This window comes from Coregonus lavaretus, assembly GCF_964263955.1.
Source record: "Coregonus lavaretus genome assembly, chromosome: 20".
Lineage (NCBI taxonomy): Eukaryota > Metazoa > Chordata > Actinopteri > Salmoniformes > Salmonidae > Coregonus > Coregonus lavaretus.
Window position 1 is genome coordinate 24,769,111 of NC_140007.1, and position 21,153 is coordinate 24,790,263.

Genomic DNA, 21,153 nt, shown 5'->3' on the forward strand with positions numbered 1-21,153 from the left:
TTAGCTTTAGCCACCTTGCCAACAAATTACAAATTACCTGAGTCCAGGTTGTTCATAACGCTAGGCTAGGGGTTAGGGTTAAGGTTAAGGTTAGGGTTAGGAGTTAATTTAAAGGGTTAAGGTTAGGGTTAGGGGAAGGGATAGCTAACATGCTAAGTAGTTGCAAAGTACAGTAGCTAAAAAGTAGTAAGTAGTTGCAAAGTTGCTAAAATGCTACAGTTGTCTGTAGCTAGGTTTCCATCCAATTGGCGACAGATTTCCTGCAAATATTCTAAAATCCACATAAAGAAAGTATGCGCATTTTCCCACCAGTGGTGTGTTTCCACCCAACGGACTTCAGTGCGTGATGACTCAGTGCACACAAAATGTATTTTTTGCTTAAGTTTTCATGTACCGAATAAAAATCTAAAGTTCAATGTGTTTCCATCTGATTTTCAACTCTACCAATAGTTTTGTCACAAAAACTGTTACGTTGAATAGCAACAGACCTACTCTGGTCTTGGCACATGTGCTCTAGCCAACAGCTCGCAGATACAGTGCAGGTAAAATGTGCTGGTAGGCTAGTCTACATGATGACATTATTATGGATAAGAGCGAGAATATTTATTTGTCAAACGGCAGTCAAGCATTGATCATCATGTCACCAGAATAAGACCCTCGATATTTATTGAAAAGGAGCATCAAGATCAGAGTGCACTTTCACCACCCTATAGCCTAATAAACGGAATGGTTTCCCGAGTCATAGTGGGAGGACCACAGACCATATCATCAAGTTTACTTCGATATGATGGTTATTATATCAATATTTGCGCATAAAGGCGTTTCCACCACCATTTGTCGAATAATTAATTTTACCAACACAAAAAGATCCCACCATTGTACCGAAACTACGTTTCCATCACAGTTGTTGTGATTTTTTTTATACGGTATGACTTTGCTCGCATAAAAACTGTGGAAACGTGGTTTGTGATGAGATTCGAACATGCAATCTTTGTGTTGCTAGATGTTCGCGTTATACATCTACCCATCCACCCCGACCAACCACCCTTTTCATTTTTTGCCTTGAAGAGCCACTGAACATGCCAATTGGCACGTGTGTTTTTCTGTTGCTCATTAGAAAAACGAGATTTCAGTCTTGGAGGTGTGTATCCTGACCGATTCAGCGTTTGGTTAATGATGTTTGTCCCCCATGAGACACTGTAGAGGAAGCCTATTTCACTTCCTCAAAATCCCCAGAATGAATCTAAAATAATTCAAGAAATCTGTAATTAATGTTGATGTTTTTGCTAAGTATGTTTTAGTTGTTCAATTTCACATCTAACTAAGGTGTTTGGTGCAGTATTTCTCAAGTTCAAAAATGTGTGATGTGTTGTCTTATGTAAACAGTCGGAGCTGCTGGGCAGGTCTGTCTCACTGTCTATGCTATTGGATAGAGAGCAGTCACCGCAGCTGTTCACCCCCACATGTTAGTGGACAAATGGACATCATCAAACAAAACCCAACCTTCATTTTTTACCTGTTGTGATGCATAGATGTTCCAATCTCTGTTTAGGCGAGATACTTACTTTTTTACCAAAAATAATCCTATTTGCACTTTGTAGTCAATTCTGACTCATATCGATGCCACATAGGCCATTTTCAAAGGGATTCGTTGCTTTTTAAAGGCAGTCGCTTTTAAGTAACCTTCTGTCTTATGTACCCATACCAAACTTAACATATCATACTAATTTGAGTGTGCCAGATTTACATTTTACTATGTTATGTCTAGTCTATGTGACCAGGCTGGAATGAATGGAGCATCTGGGAAGAAGTGAATGAAAGTTAATTTTGAGGGACAACTGTCTTGCCACCTACAATACGCTTTACTATTAGGCTACACAATGCATATCGACTTCAACTAATAAAACAATAACTCTAGTGAATGCTAATACAAAAAGCGTATAAAGTCCAATGTTGTATCATACAGTGCCAGCCAATGAGAAATTGGCCGCACTCAGGAATTCGTCGAAGCGAAATGGCGCAGAAACCGAAAATGAACTGCAACGTCGAGTTGGGAAAGACTAGAGAGCGAGAGACTGGTAGGACAAAGGGGAGAGGGTGATCAGTAAAGCGGGTGAAAAGGTATAGAGGTTAAACCATTGCGAATATTCTTGGAATGATTTGCTTGAATGGCTCTGGGTGTTTCACAGACAAATGCAATCGGGTGACACAGAATTTTCCCCTCTCTCTCTCTCTCTCCCTCTCTCTCTCTCTTTCACACACACACACGCAAAGGGATGGTGGATGCTTCTGACTCGATGGCTAAGACAAGGTGGGATAATCATGAGTGTCTGGCCCCGGGCGTTGATGCAGCTGCCATTGCCTGGTCTTTACTGGACTGAGGCTAGGATTGTTCCGGTTCCGACTGGATCTACATCTCTATTCGGCTTGACGTCGATGTTATCAAGCTATTTACATGTAAGAAGACAACGACTGATGTAGCCTAAAACGCGCAACCGCAATTATTTAAAAAAAATCTGAATGGAGTAATTACATGCTCCTATCGATGGAGGAGGATCTTATTTATGATAACTAATAAACTGCTGTCTTGGAGGAAGGGGGGCAGTAGCCAGGGACATCCCCGTGAGACGACCGGCTCACCCTTTCTCCTGTTTGCTACGATTTTTTGAACGAGATCGGTACGTAGGCTGCAGTGAAAATAACATAATTGCATTAGTAATCAGGCTAGGACACCCTCTCCAACAGCACCCTAATTTCGCCGTTCCCGGCGCAGCAACCGCGGCACCGAACGCAAACCCGTCCACGACCCGGTCCGCGCCATCAAATCGACGCATTACTGGATGGGGAGTAGCATAGACTGTGAAGACCGTGAGTGCGTGTGTCAAAAGGGGGACAGAGGGAGACCGGGCCAGCTCATCCCCCCTGCACCGGTTAATTGCGCTCCAATCTGGCAAGTTTGAAGGGACGGAGTGTCCGGTGCAGTAAGAGCGCCTCAATGACCGTATCCTCCCCGGACAGGTAGAGAAGGCTAGAGAACGGCGGCGAGTTTGGAAGTTTTGATGCATGTGATCACAACCACCATGATTTTTATGATTCTTGGCGCTTCAGTTGTAATGGTAAGAGATCTGCTTTTTATTATGCGCCCCATCGTGTGTGTTAAACGCCTACAGCAATTATTTTAATGTATGGAGCCTATAAACTAATAATGTAGCTATATATATTACAAATAGCCTACAGATCACATTTGATATCACTGAAAATAATGATGACTTGAGAAAGTAGCCTACATACATACCTTGGCTATCATAAATAAACAATCTAAAGAACATTTTAGAGCGAGGGTTGCAAGGTGGGTTTCCAAATGTATTTTTCTATTTTCTCTTATATGGACTGTAGCCTAATAACAGGTCATATAACCGTGCTGTGTTGGAAATGATGCTTGTCATGTGAGTTGACTCGAATGGTTATTTGCAGGCGATAGCCTGTTTAATGGACATGAACGCACTACTGGATCGCTTTCACAACTACATTTTACCGCATCTACGAGGGGAAGACCGCGTCTGTCATTGCAACTGTGGAAGGTAAAAAAATTAATATATCATACAGTGATTCGTTTGGATGTATACAAATATCTTAAATGAAAGCGTAGCCTTAAGAGTCAAGAGAGCTGCTATGTTATCCGTCTAATCATAGGCTCATACTCGCTCAATAGGCCTCTCGAATGATTTCTCCTGCTGAACTGTTTGTTTTAATAAGCCTCCAAACATGCTCTATGCGTAGGCCTAATCTCTTGAAAATGTACCTAATTGATGTCGACTCTGCTTTTATTCGAGGTATGCGTGTGTCTAACCGTAGGAGAGCCTTATTTTTCGATGCCTAGGTTGTGACGGTGTTTTTAAGCATATATTCCGTTATTTGGCTTTTACTGCATACGAAGGTGTGTGAGCCATAAATATGTTATGAATTATGAGGAATGGGCTAAGGAATCATTTTAAACGAAGACGGCCCACAATGACTGTTCAAGTGCGGTTTGCATTTTCAATATTTAGATATGAGGAAATGTTGTTGGAGAGAGGACATAAAGGCTAGCCTATACCTATATTGAACCAGTTGTGAGAATGATCCTAAATATACATTGATCTATTACTGATAACCCATATTATGAAGGCTGAAAATGGAATGAAATGATGATTAGGCCAGGTTTCCTATTGCTGTTGTGATTAGGCCTATACAAGTTATATGTGGCCTCAGATTTTCTCGATTGGGGGTCTAGGCTCCTTACTACTTGAATTAGTGTGTTGTAAAACATTAAATAATGCCAGTGAGATTGGTACAGGTTTCATATGACTGACTCACATACAGGAACTGTAAACCTAAATTGGCCCCTGGTCTTAGAGTTTTATTTTATTTATTTTTTGTGAAGTGCTGTACCTTGCCCAAGGGTATGTCAACAGCGTTGTGCCAGGTTTTAAAATAAGAGCCCTCTGATCCAATAGATACACACCTATCGACTTCATTAGGATATTAAGCCCTGGATAAAGGCAAGTTGAGGCCTGAGTCCGAACACATACATATTGCAACATTTTGTAAGTGTTGGGTTATTCTTGGTTGGATCTAATTCAGTCACTGAGGACAGGAAAATCTGCTCTGAGTTGTCCCACTGATGTGATATCACCGCAGTCACATTGTAGCAGGTCTTGGCCCTGTATGAATACTGTTATTTTGACTGCCTACAATTCAACAACCTGAGATATGGGTAATGTTGTGTCACTAAGATCAGGATTGTCATCATAAAATAATCTTGGCCAAAATTTGGGGAGGGCCTCTCTCTCACTCCCTCTCATAAAAAAAAAAAAAAAAATACCAGTCAGGAGGATAGATTAGGCCATTAGATATGCAGAAAAATAGACATATTTTTGACATAGAATTAAGCATAATGATTATGGCTCTAGATTGCAGAAAAAGCTGTTTCAGGTGTTTAAAAAATGCAATATTCTCCAACTACAGGATGGGGGGCCTCTCTCCGGATCAACCCCCAGCCATCCTCAAATACTTTGTGCCCTCTCAGATTTTCGGGCTGCATGAATCCCTTGAATTAAGTGAAAGGAAAGCGAGTGACACAGTGGCTGCATCCAGGCTCTGGTCAAAAGTAGTGCACTATGTAAGGAAAAAGGTGTCATTTGGGACGCAGCCCACTTTGTCTTCTACTGACCTGAAAATTATCTTAAATAAGAGCTACTAATTTTACGTACAATGTTTACCCTCTCAGCATAAACATTTAATGGAACAGACAGATGAGGCCACCATGTGCTTGAATGCTTCCTGAGCCTACCTTAAGTGCATGTGGTGTTGAGGCATCATTCTGCGATAATGCACACCTAATCAAATCAAATGAAATTGTATTTGTCACATGCGCCGAATACAACAGGTGTAGACCTTACCGTGAAATGATTACTTACAAGCACTTAACCAACAATGAATGCAGTTTTAAGAAAATTGAGTTAAGAAAATATTTACTAAATAAACTAAAGTAAAAAACAAGGCTATATACAGGGGGTACCGGTACCGAGTCAATGTGTGGGAGTACAGGTTAGTTGAGGTAATTTGTACATGTAGGTAGGGGTAAAGTGATTATGCATAGATAATAAACAGCAAGTAGCAGCAGTGTAAAAACAAAGATGGCGTAGCAGTGCGGTCGTGGTTTTATTCTGTGTCCTAGTGTAAATATCCAGTTTCTTGTTTTTTTGTCTATTTTGTATATATTTCTCAATTTTACTTTTCATTCTTTAACTAAATATACTTTCCTGCAACCCGCCTCACCCAACGTGGAAAGGATTCTATTATTTCTTTATAACTTTCATCAAGAACCTTAAGCTGAAACTAGTCTAGCTGCAACTGAATGGCTACTTGCTATTAGTCACCGTTAGCGTCTTCACCATTGTCCGTGGCCTACACTATCCACCAGCCAGCTCTAGCTCTAGCCTGGACAATTCGTCGGCCAGTCTGCACAGCGTGCTATCGACCCAGAGCATATCGGACTTTCTGCCGGAATCACTGGACCCTAGCGCCGGATCATTGCAACCAGCTAGCTGCAACCTGTTGTTGGCTAATTACCATTGCCCCATAGCAAGCACCAGTTAGCCTTGAGCTAGCCTCAGGCCCATCTCCCGGCTATCTACCTCTCTGTCAACCGGACGGGACCTCCTAGTGTTGACACTGAGCCCCGCCGATCCAACACGACTGGTTTGCCGATGAAATCGTCTGATGTGGTTTCAACAGGCTTCCCGTTGCGACGACCACGAAGATCCATCTGCTAGCCCCGGCCCGCTAGCACACGCAAACTACAACTGTGCTTCCTGCTAGCTGTGCTGAAGCACCAATTTGAACTGCTCTCGGACTCACATATTGCTGTTCACTGGACCTTATGATCACTCAGCTGCACAGCTGATGCCTGCTGGACTGTTCCTTTACACGGTACCCTGTCCTGTTTATTCTGTTTAGCCTCAGCCCAAACTTTATCGCTATTACCAGTTGTTGTCTTAGCTCTCTCTAATAACACCTGTGATTGCTTTATGCCTCTCTCCCATGTCAATATGCCTTGCCTATTGCTGTTTGGGTTAGTTCTTATTATACAATTTCACTGTAGAACCCCAAGTCCCTCTCAAACTGCCTCAAATAGTTCCTTTGTTCCACCCCCCATACACGCCGAGACCGGCTCAATCGGTGCCTCCAGTGATGCTATCTCTTTCATTGTTACCCAACGCTTAGGTTTACCTCAACTGTACTCATATCCTTCCATATCCTTTTCTGTACATAATGCCCTGAATCTTTTCTACAACGCCCGGAAATCTGCCCCCTTTATTCTCTGTACCCAACGCACTAGAAGACCAGTTCTTAAAGCCTTTAGTCATATCCTTATTCTACTCCTCCTCTGTTCCTCTGGTGATGTAGAGGCTAACCCAGGCCCTGCAGCCCCCAGTATCACTCCTACTCCCCAGGAGCTATCATTTGTTGACTTCTGTAACCGTAAAAGCCTTGGTTTTCTGCACGTAAATATCAGAAGCTTCCTAAGTTTGAGTTATTCACTGCGTTAGCACACTCCTCCAACCCTGATGTTCTAGCAGTGTCTGAATCCTGGCTTAGGAAGGCCACCAAAAATTCTGAAATTTCCACCCCCAACTATAACATTTTCCGTCTAGATAGAACTGCCAAAGGGGGTGGAGTTGCAATCTACTGTAGAGCTCTATCATACTATCCAGGTCTGTGCCCAAACAGTTTGAGCTCCTACTTCTAAAAATCCACCTTTCCAGAAATAAGTCTCTCACTGTTGCCGCTTGCTACAGACCCCCCTGACCCCCTGCTACAGACCCAGCTGTGCCCTGGACACCATATGTGAATTGATTCCCCCCATCTATCCTCAGAGTTCGTACTGCTTGGTGACCTAAATTGGGATATGCTTAACACCCCGGCCATCCTACAATCTAAACTAGATGCCCTCAATCTCACACAAATTATCAACGAACCTACCAGGTACAAACCCTAAATCCGTAAACATGGGTACCCTCATAGATATCATCCTGACTAACTTACCCTCTAAATACACCTCCGCTGTCTTCAACCAGGATCTCAGCGATCACTGCCTTATTGCCTGCGTCCGTAACGGGTCCGCGGTCAAACGACCACCCCTCATCACTGTGAAACGCTCCCTAAAACACTTCAGCGAGCAGGCCTTTCTAATTGACCTGGCCCGGGTATCCTGGATGGATATAGATCTCATTCCTTCAGTAGAGGATGCCTGGTTGTTCTTTAAAAGTAATTTCCTCTCAATCTTAAATAAACATGCCCCATTCAAAAAATACAGAACTAAGAACAGATATAGCCCCTGGTTCTCCTCAGACTTGACTGCCCTTGACCAGCACAAAAACATCCTGTGGCGTACTGCATTAGCATCAAATAGCCCCCGCGATATGCAACTTTTCAGGGAAGTTAGGAACCAATATACACAAGCAGTTAGGAAAGCAAAGGCTAACTTTCTCAAACAGAAATTTGCATCCTGTAGCACTAACTCCAAAAAGTTTTGGGACACTGTAAAGTCCATGGAGAATAAGAGCACTTCCTCCCAGCTGCCCACTGCACTGAGGCTAGGAAACACTATCACCACCGACAAATCTACAATAATCGAGAATTTCAACAAGTATTTTGCTACGGCTGGCCATGCTTTCCACCTGGCTACCACTACCCCGGCCACCAGCTCTGCACTCTCCGCTGCAACTTGCCCATGCCCCCCCCGCTTCTCCTTCACACAAATCCAGACAGCTGATGTTCTGAAAGAGCTGCAAAATCTGGACCCCTACAAATCATCTGGGCTAGACAATCTGGGCCCTTTCTTTCTAAAACTAGCCGCCGAAATTGTCGCAACCCCTATTACTAGCCTGTTCAACCTCTCTTTCGTAACGTCTGAGATCCCCAGAGATTGGAAAGCTGCCGCGGTCATCCCCCTCTTCAAAGGGGGTGACACTCTAGATCCAAACTGTTACAGACCTATATCCATCCTGCCCTGCCTTTCGAAAGTTTTTGAAAGCCAAGTTAACAAACAGATCACCGACCATTTCGAATCCCACCGTACCTTCTCCGCTATGCAATCTGGTTTCCGAGCTGGTCATGGGTACACTTCAGCCACGCTCAAGGTCCTAAACAATATTATAACCGCGATCGATAATAGACAGTACTGTGCAGCCGTCTTCATCGACCTGGCCAAGGCTTTCGACTCTGTCAACCACCGCATTCTTATTGGCAGACTAAATAGCTTGGTTTCTCAAATGACTGCCTCGCCTGGTTCACCAACTACTTCTCAGATAGAGTTCAATGTGTCAAATCGGAGGGCCTGTTGTCTGGACCTATGGCAGTCTCTATGGGGGTGCCACAGGGTTCAATTCTTGGGCCGACTCTTTTCTCCGTGTATATCAATGATGTCGCTCTTGCTGCTGGTGACTCTCAGATCCACCTCTACGCAGACGACACCATTTTGTATACATCTGGCCCTTCATTGGACACTGTGTTAACAAACCTCCAAACGAGCTTCAATGCCATACAACACTCCTTCAGTAGCCTCCAATTGCTCTTAAACACTAGTAAAACTAAATGCATGCTCTTCAATCGAACGCTGCTGGCACCCACCCACCCGACTAGAATCACTACTCTCGAAGGGTCTGACCTAGAGTATGTGGACAACTACAAATACCTAGGTGTCTGGTTAGACTGTAAACTCTCCTTCCAGACTCACATTAAGAATCTCCAATCCAAAGTTAAATCTATAATCGGTTTCCTATTTCGCAACAAAGCCTCCTTCACTCATGCTGCCAAACATGCCCTCGTAAAACTGACTATCCTACCGATCCTTGACTTCGGCGATGTCATTTACAAAATAGCCTCCAACACTCTACTCAGCAAATTGGATGTAGTCTATCACAGTGCCTTCCGTTTTGTCTCCAAAGCCCCATATACCACCCACCACTGTGACCTGTACGCTCTTGTTGGCTGGTCCTCACTACATATTCGTCGCCAAACCCACTGGCTCCAGGCCATCTATAAATCACTGCTAGGCAAATCCCCGCCTTATCTTAGCTCATTGGTCACCATAGCAACACCCACCCGTAGTATGCGCTCCAGCAGGTATATCTCACTGGTCATCCCCAAAGCCAACACCTCCTTTGGCCGCCATTCCTTCCAGTTCTCTGCTGCCAATGACTGGAACAAATTGCAAAAATCTCTGAAGCTGGAGACACTTATCTCCCTCACTAACTTTAAGCATCAGTTGTCAGAGCACCTTACCGATCACTGCACATGTACACAGCCCATCTGAAATTAGCCCGCCCAACTACCTCATCCCTATATTGTTATTTATTTTGCTCATTTGCACCCCAGTATCTCTATTTGCACATCATCTCTTGCACATCTATCACTCCAGTGTTAATACTAAATTGTAATTATTTTGCACTATAGCCTATTTATTGCCTTACCTCCATAACTTGCTACATTTGCACACACTGTATATATATTTTCTGTTGTATTTTTGACTTTGTTTTGTTTTACCCCATATGTAACTCTGTGTTGTTGTTTTTATCGCACTGCTTTGCTTTATCTTGGCCAGGTCGCAGTTGTAAATGAGAACTTGTTCTCAACTGGCTTACCTGGTTAAATAAAGGTGAAGTAAAAATAAATAAATAAAAAGGGGGGGGGGGGATGCAAATAGTCCGGGTGGCCATTTGACTAATTGTTCAGCAGTCTTATGGCTTGGGGGTAGAAGCTGTTAAGGAGCCTTTTGGACCTAGACTTAGCGCTCCGGTACCGTTTGCTGTGCGGTAGCAGAGAGAACAGTCTATGACTTGGGTGACTGGAGTCTTTGACAATTTTTTTGGCCTTCCTCTGACACCGCCTAGTATATACAGTTGAGGTCGGAAGTTTACATACACTTAGGTTGGTTATTCGTTTTTCAACCACTCCACAAATTTCTTGTTAACAAACTATAGTTTTGGCAAGTCGGTTAGGACATCTACTTTGTGCATGACACAAGTAATTTTTCCAAAAATTGTTTACAGACAGATTATTTCACTTATAATTCACTGTATCACAATTCCAGTGGGTCAGAAGTTTACATACACTAAGTTGACTGTGCCTTTAAACAGCTTGGAAAATTCCAGAAAATTATGTCATGGCTTTAGAAGCTTCTGATAGGCTAATTGACATTATTTGAGTCAATTGGCGGTGTACCTGTGGATGTATTTCAAGGCCTACCTTCAAACTCAGTGCCTCTTTGCTTGACATCATGGGAAAATCAAAAGAAATCAGCCAAGACCTCAGAAAAAAAATTGTAGACCTCCACATGTCTGGTTCATCCTTGGGAGCAATTTCCAAACGCTTGAAGGTACCACGTTCATCTGTACAAACAATAGTACGCAAGTATAAACTCCATGGGACCACGCAGCCGTCATACCGCTCAGGTGATGAACGTACTTTGGTGCGAAAAGTGCAAATCAATCCCAGAACAACAGCACAGGACCTTGTGAAGATGCTGGAGGAAACAGGTACAAAAGTATCTACAGTGAGGGAAAAAAGTATTTGATCCCCTGCTGATTTTGTACGTTGGCCCACTGACAAAGAAATGATCAGTCTATAATTTTAATGGTAGGTTTATTTGAACAGTGAGAGACAGAATAACAACAAAAAATCCAGAAAAACGCATGTCAAAAATGTTATAAATTGATTTGCATTTTAATGAGAAAATTATTATTTGACCCCTCTGCAAAACATGACTGAGTACTTGGTGGAAAATCCCTTGTTGGTAATCACAGAGGTCAGACATTTCTTGTAGTTGGCCACCAGGTTTGCACACATCTCAGGAGGGATTTTGTCCCACTCCTCTTTGCAGATCTTCTCCACGTCATTAAGGTTTCGAGCCTGACGTTTGGCAACTCGAACCTTCAGCTCCCTCCACAGATTTTCTATGGGATTAAGGTCTGGAGACTGGCTAGGCCACTCCAGGACCTTAATGTGCTTCTTCTTGAGCCACTCCTTTGTTGCCTTGGCCGTGTGTTTTGGGTCATTGTCATGCTGGAATACCCATCCACGACCCATTTTCAATGCCCTGGCTGAGGGAAGGAGGTTCTCACCCAAGATTTGACGGTACATGGCCCCGTCCATCGTCTCTTTGATGCGGTGAAGTTGTCCTGTCCCCTTAGCAGAAAAACACCCCCAAAGCATAATGTTTCCACCTCCATGTTTGACGGTGGGGATGGTGTTCTTGGGGTCATAGGCAGCATTCCTCCTCCTCCAAACGCGAGTTGAGTTGATGCCAAATAAATCGATTTTGGTCTCATCTGACCACAACACTTTCACCCAGTTCTCCTCTGAATCATTCAGATGTTCATTGGCAAACTTCAGACGGCCCTGTATATGTGCTTTCTTGAGCAGGGGGACCTTGCGGGCGCTGCAGGATTTCAGTCCTTCACGGCGTAGTGTGTTACCAATTGTTTTCTTGGTGACTATGGTCCCAGCTGCCTTGAGATCATTGACAAGATCCTCCCGTGTAGTTCTGGGCTGATTCCTCACCGTTCTCATGATCATTGCAATTCCACGAGGTGAGATCTTGCATGGAGCCCCAGGCCGAGGGAGATTGACAGTTATTTTGTGTTTCTTCCATTTGCGAATAATCGCACCAACTGTTGTCACCTTCTCACCAAGCTGCTTGGCGATGGTCTTGTAGCCCATTCCAGCCTTGTGTAGGTCTACAATCTAGTCCCTGACATCCTTGGAGAGCTCTTTGGTCTTGGCCATGGTGGAGAGTTTGGAATCTGATTGATTGATTGCTTCTGTGGACAGGTGTCTTTTATACAGCTAACAAGCTGAGATTAGGAGCACTCCCTTTAAGAGTGTTCTCCTAATCTCAGCTCGTTACCTGTATAAAAGACACCTGGGAACCAGAAATCTTTCTGATTGAGAGGGGGTCAAATACTTATTTCCCTCATTAAAATGCAAATCAATTTATAACATTTTTGACATGCGTTTTTCTGGATTTTGTTGTTGTTATTCTGTCTCTCAATGTTCAAATAAACCTTCCATTAAAATTATAGACTGATAATTTCTTTGTCAGTGGGTAAATGTACAAAATCAGCAGGGGATCAAATACTTTTTTCCCTCACTGTATATCCACAGTAAAACGAGTCCTATATCGACATAACCTGAAAGGCCGCTCAGCAAGGAAGAAGCCACTGCTCCAAAACCGCCATAAAAAAGCCAGACTATGGTTTGCAACTGCACATGGGGATAAAGATCGTACTTTTTGGAGAAATGTCCTCTGGTCTGATTAAAAAAAATAGAACTGTTTGGCCATAATGACCATCGTTATGTTTGGAGGAAAAAGAGGGGTGGCTTGCAAGCCAAAGAACACCATCCCAACCGTGAAGCACGGGGGTGGCAGCATCATGCTGTGGGGGTGCTTTGCTGCAGGAGGGACTGGTGCACTTCACAAAATAGATGGCATCACGAGAAAGGAAAATTAGGTGGATATATTGAAGTAACACCTCAAGACATCAGTCAGGAAGTTAAAGCTTGGTAGCAAATGGGTCTTCCAAATGGACAATGACCCCAAGCATACTTCCAAAGTTGTGGCAAAATGGCTTAAGGACAACAAAGTCAAGGTATTCGAGTGGCCATCACAAAGCCCTGACCTCAAGCCTATCGAACATTTGTGGGCAGAACTGAAAAAGCGTGTGCGAGCAAGGAGACCTACAAACCTGACTCAGTTACACCAGCTCTGTCAGGAGGAATGGGCCAAAATTCACCCAACTTATTGTGGGAAGCTTGTGGAAGGCTACCCAAAACGTTTGACCCAAGTTAAACAATTTAAAGGCAATGCTACCAAATACTAATTGAGTAATTGAGTGCCTTGCAAAAGTATTCATCCCCCTTGGCGTTGTTCCTATTTTGTTGCATTACAACCTGTAATTTAAATGGATTTTTATTTGGATTTCATGTAATGGCCATACACAAAATAGTAATAAAAAATTACTTGTTTCAAAAAATTCTAAAAAATAAATAAGGTAAAATTGGTGCGTGCATATGTATTAACCCCCTTTGCTCTGAAGCCCCTAAATAAGATCTGGTGCAACCAATTACCTTCAGAAGTCACATAATTAGTTAAATAAAGTCCACCTGTGTGCAATCTAAGTGTCACATGATCTGTCACATGATCTCAGTATATACACCTGTTCTGAAAGGCCCCAGAGTCTGCAACACCACTAAGCAAGGGGCACCACCAAGCAAGGGGCACCACCAAGCAAGCGGCACCATGAAGACCAAGGAGCTCTCCAAACAGGTCAGGGAGAAAGTTGTGGAGAAGTACAGATCAGGGTTGGGTTATAAAAAAATATCAGAAAAACTTTGAACATCCCACGGAGCACCATTAACTCCATTATAAAAAAATGGAAAGAATATGGCACCACAACAAACCTGCCAAGAGAGGGCCGCCCACTAAAACTCACGGACCAGGCAAGGAGGGCATTAATCAGAGGCAACAAAGAGACCAAAGATAACCTTGAAGGAGCTGCAAAGCTCCACAGTGGAGATTGGAGTATCTGTCCATAGGACCACTTTAAGCCGTACACTCCACAGAGCTGGGCTTTACGGAAGAGTGGCCAGAAAAAAAGCCATCGCTTAAAGAAAAAAATAAGCAAACACATTTAGTGTTCGCCAAAAGGCATGTGGGAGACTCCCCAAACATATGGAAGAAGGTAATCTGGTCAAATAAGTCTAAAATTGAGCTTTTTGGCTATCAAGGAAAACACTATGTCTGGCGCAAACCCAACACCTTTCATCACCTCGAGAACACCATCTCCACAGTGAAGCATGGTGGTGGCAGCATCATGCTGTGGGGATGTTTTTCAACGGCAGGGACTGGGAAACCTGTTAGAATTGAAGGAATGATGGATGGCGCTAAATACAGGGAAATTCTTGAGGGAAAGCTGTTTCAGTCTTCCAGAGATTTGAGACTGGGACGGAGGTTCACCTTCCAGCAGGACAATGACACTAAGCATACTGCTAAAGCAACAATCGAGTGGTTTAAGGGGAAACATTTAAATGTCTTGGAATGGCCTAGTCAAAGCCCAGACCTCAATCCAATTGAGAATCTGTGGTATAATTTAAAGATTGCTGTACACCAGCGGAACCCATCCAACTTGAAGGAGCTGGAGCAGTTTTTTGCCTTCAAGAATGGGCAAAAATCCCAATGGCTAGATGTGCCAAGCTTATAGAGACATACCCCAAGAGAAATGCAGCTGTAATTGTTGCAAAAGGTCGCTCTACAAAGTATTCACTTTGGGGGGGGGGGGGGGGGGGGTGAATAGTTATGCACGCTCAAGTGTTATGTCTTTTTTGTCTTATTTCTTGTTTGTTTCACAAGAAAACATATTTTGCATCTTCAAAGTGGTAGGCATGTTGTGTAAATCAAATCATACAAAACCCCCAAAAATCAATTTTACTTCCAGGTTGTAAGGCAACAAAATAGGAAAACTGCCAAGGGGGGTGAATACTTTCGCATGTAAACTTCTGACCCACTGGGAATGTAATGAAATAAATAAAAGCTGAAATAAATCCTTCTCTCTACTATTATTCTGACATTTCACATTCTTAAAATAAAGTGGTGATCCTAACTGACCTAAAACAGGGAATTTCTACTAGGATTAAATGTCAGGAATTGTGAAAAACTGAGTTTAAATGTATTTGGCTAAGGTGTATGTAAACTTCCGACTTCAACTGTAGGTCCTGGATGGCAGGAAGGTTGGCCCCAGTGATGTACTGGGCCGTACACACTACCCTTTTTGGCGCCTTACGGTCGGATGCCGAGCAGTTGCCATACCAGGCGGTGATGCAACCTGTCAGGACGCTCTCGATGGTGCAGCTGTAGAACTTTTTGAGGATCTGGGGACCCATGCCAAATCTTTTCAGTCTCCTGAGGGGGAAAAGGCGTTGTCGTGCCCTGTTCACGACTGTCTTGGTGTGTATGGACCATGATAGTTTGTCGGTGATGTGGACACCAAGGAACTTGAAATTCTCGACGCGCTCCACTACAGCCCTGTCAATGTGAATGGGGGCGTGTTCGGCCCTCCTTTTTCTGTAGTCCACGATCAGCTCCTTTGTCTTGCTCACGTTGAGGGAGAGGTTGTTGTCCTGGCACAACTCTGACCTCCTCCCTATAGGCTGTCTCATCGTTGTCGGTGATCAGGCCTACCACTGTTGTTTCGTCAGCACACTTAATGATGGTGTTGGAGTCGTGCTTGGCCACGCAGTCGTGGGTGAACATGGAGTACAGGAGGGTCTAAGCAGGCACCCTGAGGGGCCCCCGTGTTGAGGATCAGGCCTGAGGACACATCCACAGTAATTGAATTTGGCACCAGCGATTGCTAGCTTGTCAGATCACTGCTTGTGAACCTCAGGTTCTCATTGTATGAGATGTAGGCTACCTTTGAGAGGCATGTTAGGTATGCCGTTATGTTAGGCTTTGATAATACTCTGGTGTTTCTTTGGAATTGGAATTGGAAACAGGAATGAGACACATTTATTTTCATATCGCAGCTGTTGCCACTGATATTTGAGTATGTTTCTAGAAATTAATTAATCTTTATTCACCAGCATGTATTCTGTGCCTTTGTATTTCCCAATTTGTACCAAATCAGTAATGAGAATTTCTGCTATTTACCCGATTTCATCACCTACCCCCCTAATTTCACCTTCCTTGCCCCATCATATTTTCCTTGTCCTTCCCTCCATCACTAACACCTTCTAACCTCCGGCTTGGTCTCTTCCAGGCATCATGTCCACTATGTGATCCCGTACGATGGGGACCATTCTCTGGTGGACTCGTCGGAGAACTACTTTGTGAGTGACAGCGTGACCAAGCAGGAGATGGACCTGATGCTGGGGCTGCTGCTGGGCTTCTGTATCAGCTGGCTCCTGCTGTGGCTGGATGGAGTGCTGCACTGTGCTGTCAGGGCATGGAGGGCCAGCCGCTACTATGGTGAGTTAACCAGAGACTTGGTCCGTTTGACTGGGAAAAGTTTGACATGGCCTGACAAATGTGCAGCAGAATGAGCAGAAATGTTTTCAATAATCTGATGACAGAAGTATTTTGTTGATTCCCACCTCCGTGAAAAGAGAGATGGTGAGTGAAGTGGTGTTCCTGTTAATATTTTGACTGCTACATTACATGAGGTTGATCAGTGTTTCTCCTACATATTTTATTGGGGATGTGACATGGGTGTGCGAATGCCCAGAATTGACCACTGTACCATTCATTGAAACCAATTGAAACCAGGCATCCTTGGGTGGGTGGATAGCCCAACCCACCTGGCTATAAGTGATGGTTATGGGAAACTTTACAGAACTTGAGGACATAAGGGCTAAGTTGTTTTTTCAAATAAATAATTTAATAGGGGAAAAAGGAAAAGTGTGTTCCAGGCTAAATTAATTGTCACACAGGATATTTTATGTACAGTAGTGTATGCAGTGTGTTGTGGTCTGTCACGAACGTTGAGAGACGGGTCGGACCAAGGTGCAGCGTGAAAAGCGTACATGTTTATTCACCCAATAAACATACAAACCGAAACAACGTAACGTGAAGTCCAAAGGGTTACACACACACACACACACAAGATCCCACAATACACACACACAAGATCCCACAATATATACACCCACCCACACCCACACCCACACCCACACCCACACCCACACCCACACCCACACACACACACACACACACACACACACACACACACACACACACACACACACACACACACACACACACACACACACACACACACACACACACGCGCACACACACACACAAGATCCCACAATACACAGTAGGCAATGGGCTACCTAAGTATGATCCCCAATCAGAGACAATGAGCGACAGCTGCCTCTGATTGGGGAATCATACCTGGCCAGACATAGAAATAGAAATAGAAAACTAGAACTTAAACATAGAAATATCTAACATAGATTTCCACACCCTGACTCAACAAACTAGAGTTCTATAGGTCAGGGCGTGACATGGTCATGGATTGGAATTAAGACATTATGCAGGTAATTAGTAGGAGAAGGAAATTGGAAAAAGCTTACTTTGTTTCCATTGGGGGGGGGGTAGTTGTGTATAAAGTACAAGCATAGTGAAACTGTAATATGAATATTGCTGTGGAAATATTGCTGCCCTCAGATGTCATGTGTTTAGTACATACTGATTCACTGAGACAAAATTCCCTACCCGTAACACAGAGGGCACTTGTCTGCACACCACAAAGATATACAATGTCTCAAGTCATGCCAATGTTATATTAGCAAGCCAGACCTCACTGGGTGCGAGGCTATGCCAATGTAAACATATTAGAGGACTTGTCCATACTCTTTCTCCTGATTCAATCATTTGTCCAGTGTTCTTATATAAGTGTTGGAATATTCCAATTACGTCAGCTAAGCTTTATCTTGTGCAGCTCTCAATGTCAAAACAGGCCTATATTTTGTAGCTGGCCTGGATCATTTAGATATAAGACAATGTTAATGTAGGTGATGTGACCTGGATGACTGCTGTTATGGTCAGAAAATAGAGGGGCAAAATGTCTAGTGAGTGTAAATGAAAGAGATTGCCAATTAATTACCTTTGATTAATATGAAACCACTACACAAAGATGGGGTACTAAAAGTGAGTGGCGCAGTGGTCTAAGGCACTGCATCGCAGTGCTAACTGTGCCACTAGAGATCCTGGTTCGAATCCAGGCTCTGTCGCAGCCGGCCGCGACCGGGAGACTCATGGGCAGCGCACAATTGGCCCAGCGTCGTCCAGGGTAGGGGAGGGAATGGCCGGCAGGGATGTAGCTCAGTTGATAGAGCATGGCGTTTGCAACGCCAGGGTTGTGGGTTCGATTCCCACGGGGGGCCAGTATAAAAAAAAAAATGTATTCACTAACTGTAAGTCGCTCTGGATAAGAGTGTCTGCTAAATGACAAAAAAAAAAAAAAAAAAAAAATGTCCTGAATATACTAAATTAAAAGTAGAGATGCCATATTATTTTGATGCATGTCGTATTTTTCTTGATGATAAGAGAATTTGGAAGTTTGAAGCATACAAATATTGCCAGTCTTAGATTGTGATTCTAGTAGTATTAGGCAAGAAACAACTGCTTTAGCTTTGCAGCAAGAATCAACCAATTTGATATTCTGTGCATAACATCAACATACAAAATATACCCAGATTTTACATTCAAATGATTCCCTCGAGGTATAGAGGGGTGGCTCTAGGCTTTACTTTGTGCTGGAATCCTTGTCCATGGAGGGAATGCCCCTTCACCAGTGTTTGGCTGTGACGTTGATGGCGGGTCAGACTCGTTTAGCCTCCCTGAGATGGGGAGTGAAGGTAAGGCTGACGGAGCGGGAAGGAAGGAGGTGGGGCAGATACTGTCACTTCCCCACCCCCACATACACACTCTCTCTCTCTAACACACACACACACACACTTGCTCTCTCTCTCTCTCCCCGGGAGCTATAAATAGAGTGAAAGAGAGCAGCTGGAATGGCGGGCGAGGGAGAAACACACACACCACACAAACACACACACCACAGACACACAAACACACACACCACAGAGGTGCACATTGATTCCGTTTGCTTTTTCTAATTCCATCTATATACCCTGCCTCTCCTGCTCTCCATTCAGTTATTGAATCCCCCATTTCTATCCATTTTCTTTATATAGCATCCTTTTGGAAAGTGATGATTCCTTTCTTATTGTCTATTTTCCATGAATAACTGATTCATATTCTTTGGCACCAGTGTCATCGGTGGAAAGACATTTGATTTAGCAAAATAGGGTAACAAAATATGATAACAAAAGGGGAAAATGATGACTTGGCAAAACCATCGCCCCCTCTCCTCCCTCCATAGAAAGACCTTTACATTTCTGCCCTCACCCCACTTTCCGCAATACATTACCATTTTAATTTTCTCCTGACTCCATCTCCATCCTTTTATTGAAATGAGAAGGACCTGTCTCATTCTCTCTTTTCCTTTGGATACCCTTCAGAACAGCCCTTGTGGATTGCATACCCATTCACATTTATAAATAACTGACTCCTCCCTCCCTTCTTCCAGCCACTCCCCTTCCCCCCAACCTTTTGCGTGGACATTTGCTAGTGCTGTCTGGGGCTCTCCCTCCTGTTTCTCTCCCATCTCAGAGGGCCTCACCATCTAAGTCTGACAGGGACAAATACCTGCACAAATTTTACCTCACACTCATATGCTTGGGGAAAGAAATCCTAAATAAATAAGTCGCTATTATTAATGTATAGCAGGATATAGAAACTGAAACGTACATACACTACATGAGAAAGAGTATGTGGACACCTGCTTGTCGAACATCTCATTCCAAAACCATGGCCATTAATATGGAGTTGGTCCCCCTTTGCTGCTATAACAGCCTCCACTCTTCTGGGAAGGCTTTCTACTAGATGTTGGAACATTGCTGCAGGGACTTGCTTCCATTCAGCCACAAGAGCATTAGTAAGGTCGGCCACCGATGTTGGGCGATTAGGCCTGGCTTGCAGTCTGGATTCCAATTCATCCTAAAGGTGTTCGATGGGGTTGAGGTGATCTTAGGCTTGTGTGCTGCTACTCGACCATGGAAACCAATTTCATGAAGCTCCTGACAAATAGTTATTTTGCGGATGTTGCTTCCAGAGGCAGTTTGGAACTCGGTAGTGAGTGTTGCAACCGAGGACAGACGATTTTTACGCACTACGCGCTTCAGCACTGGGCGGTCCAGTTCTGTGAGCTTGTGTTGCCTACCACTTCGCAGCTGAGCCGTTGTTGCTCCTAGATGTTTCCACTTCACAATAACAGCACTTACAGTTGACCGGGACAGCTCTAGCAGGGCAAACATTTGACAAACTGACTTGTTGGAAAGGTGGCATCCTACTGTATGATGGTGCCACGTTGAAAGTCACTGAACTCTTCAGTAAGGCCATTCTACTGCCAATGTTTGTCTATGGAGATTGCATGGCTGTGTGCTCGATTTTATACACCTGTCAGCAACGGGTGTGGCTGAAATAGCAGAATCCACTAATTTGAAGGGATGTCCACATACTTTTGTATATATAGTGCACCACATACAGTATGGGTAAGATTCTATGTTTGGCAGATGAATGTGTGGGCAACAAATGTGTTTCTAGGATTGGACTATTGTACTACCAAGCATTGGGTTGGTGGGAGCATCAATGACATTTGGGGCATCTTGGGCATCTAATAAACCTAACCAAATTCACTCCCGTCCTCTTATTAACCCCATTGAGATAAATGTTCTAATAGTTTCTTCACCCCTCTAACAACCTCCCTCTCTCCTCTTGTCCCCAAGACACCCCTTCCTGGTCATGGCTCCCCTCATTCTGCAACCTTCGAGACCTGCGTCGACGCTCCCAGCTCAGACAGCTGGAGGACTCCAGTGGCAACATGGTCCACATCAAGCAGAAGCTCTACCATAATGGCCACCCCAGCCCACGCCACCTCTGAAACAAGAATCCCCCCTCCAGCCCCTCAAACTGCCCCAAGG

General features: G+C 43.9%; 1 protein-coding gene across 1 annotated transcript; it reads left to right on the plus strand.

Annotated features, from left to right (window-relative positions):
- Positions 1-3,059: 3,059 nt before the first annotated feature.
- On the plus strand, positions 3,060-21,113 carry LOC311147351 (transmembrane protein 240-like; the record flags this gene model as incomplete). The annotated part of the gene is made up of 4 exons (XM_084184037.1): positions 3,060-3,116; positions 3,475-3,581; positions 16,362-16,570; positions 20,959-21,113. 4 exons carry the CDS (start codon positions 3,060-3,062, stop codon positions 21,111-21,113), a joined length of 528 nt encoding a protein of 175 aa, XP_084040163.1.
- Positions 21,114-21,153: the final 40 nt, after the last annotated feature.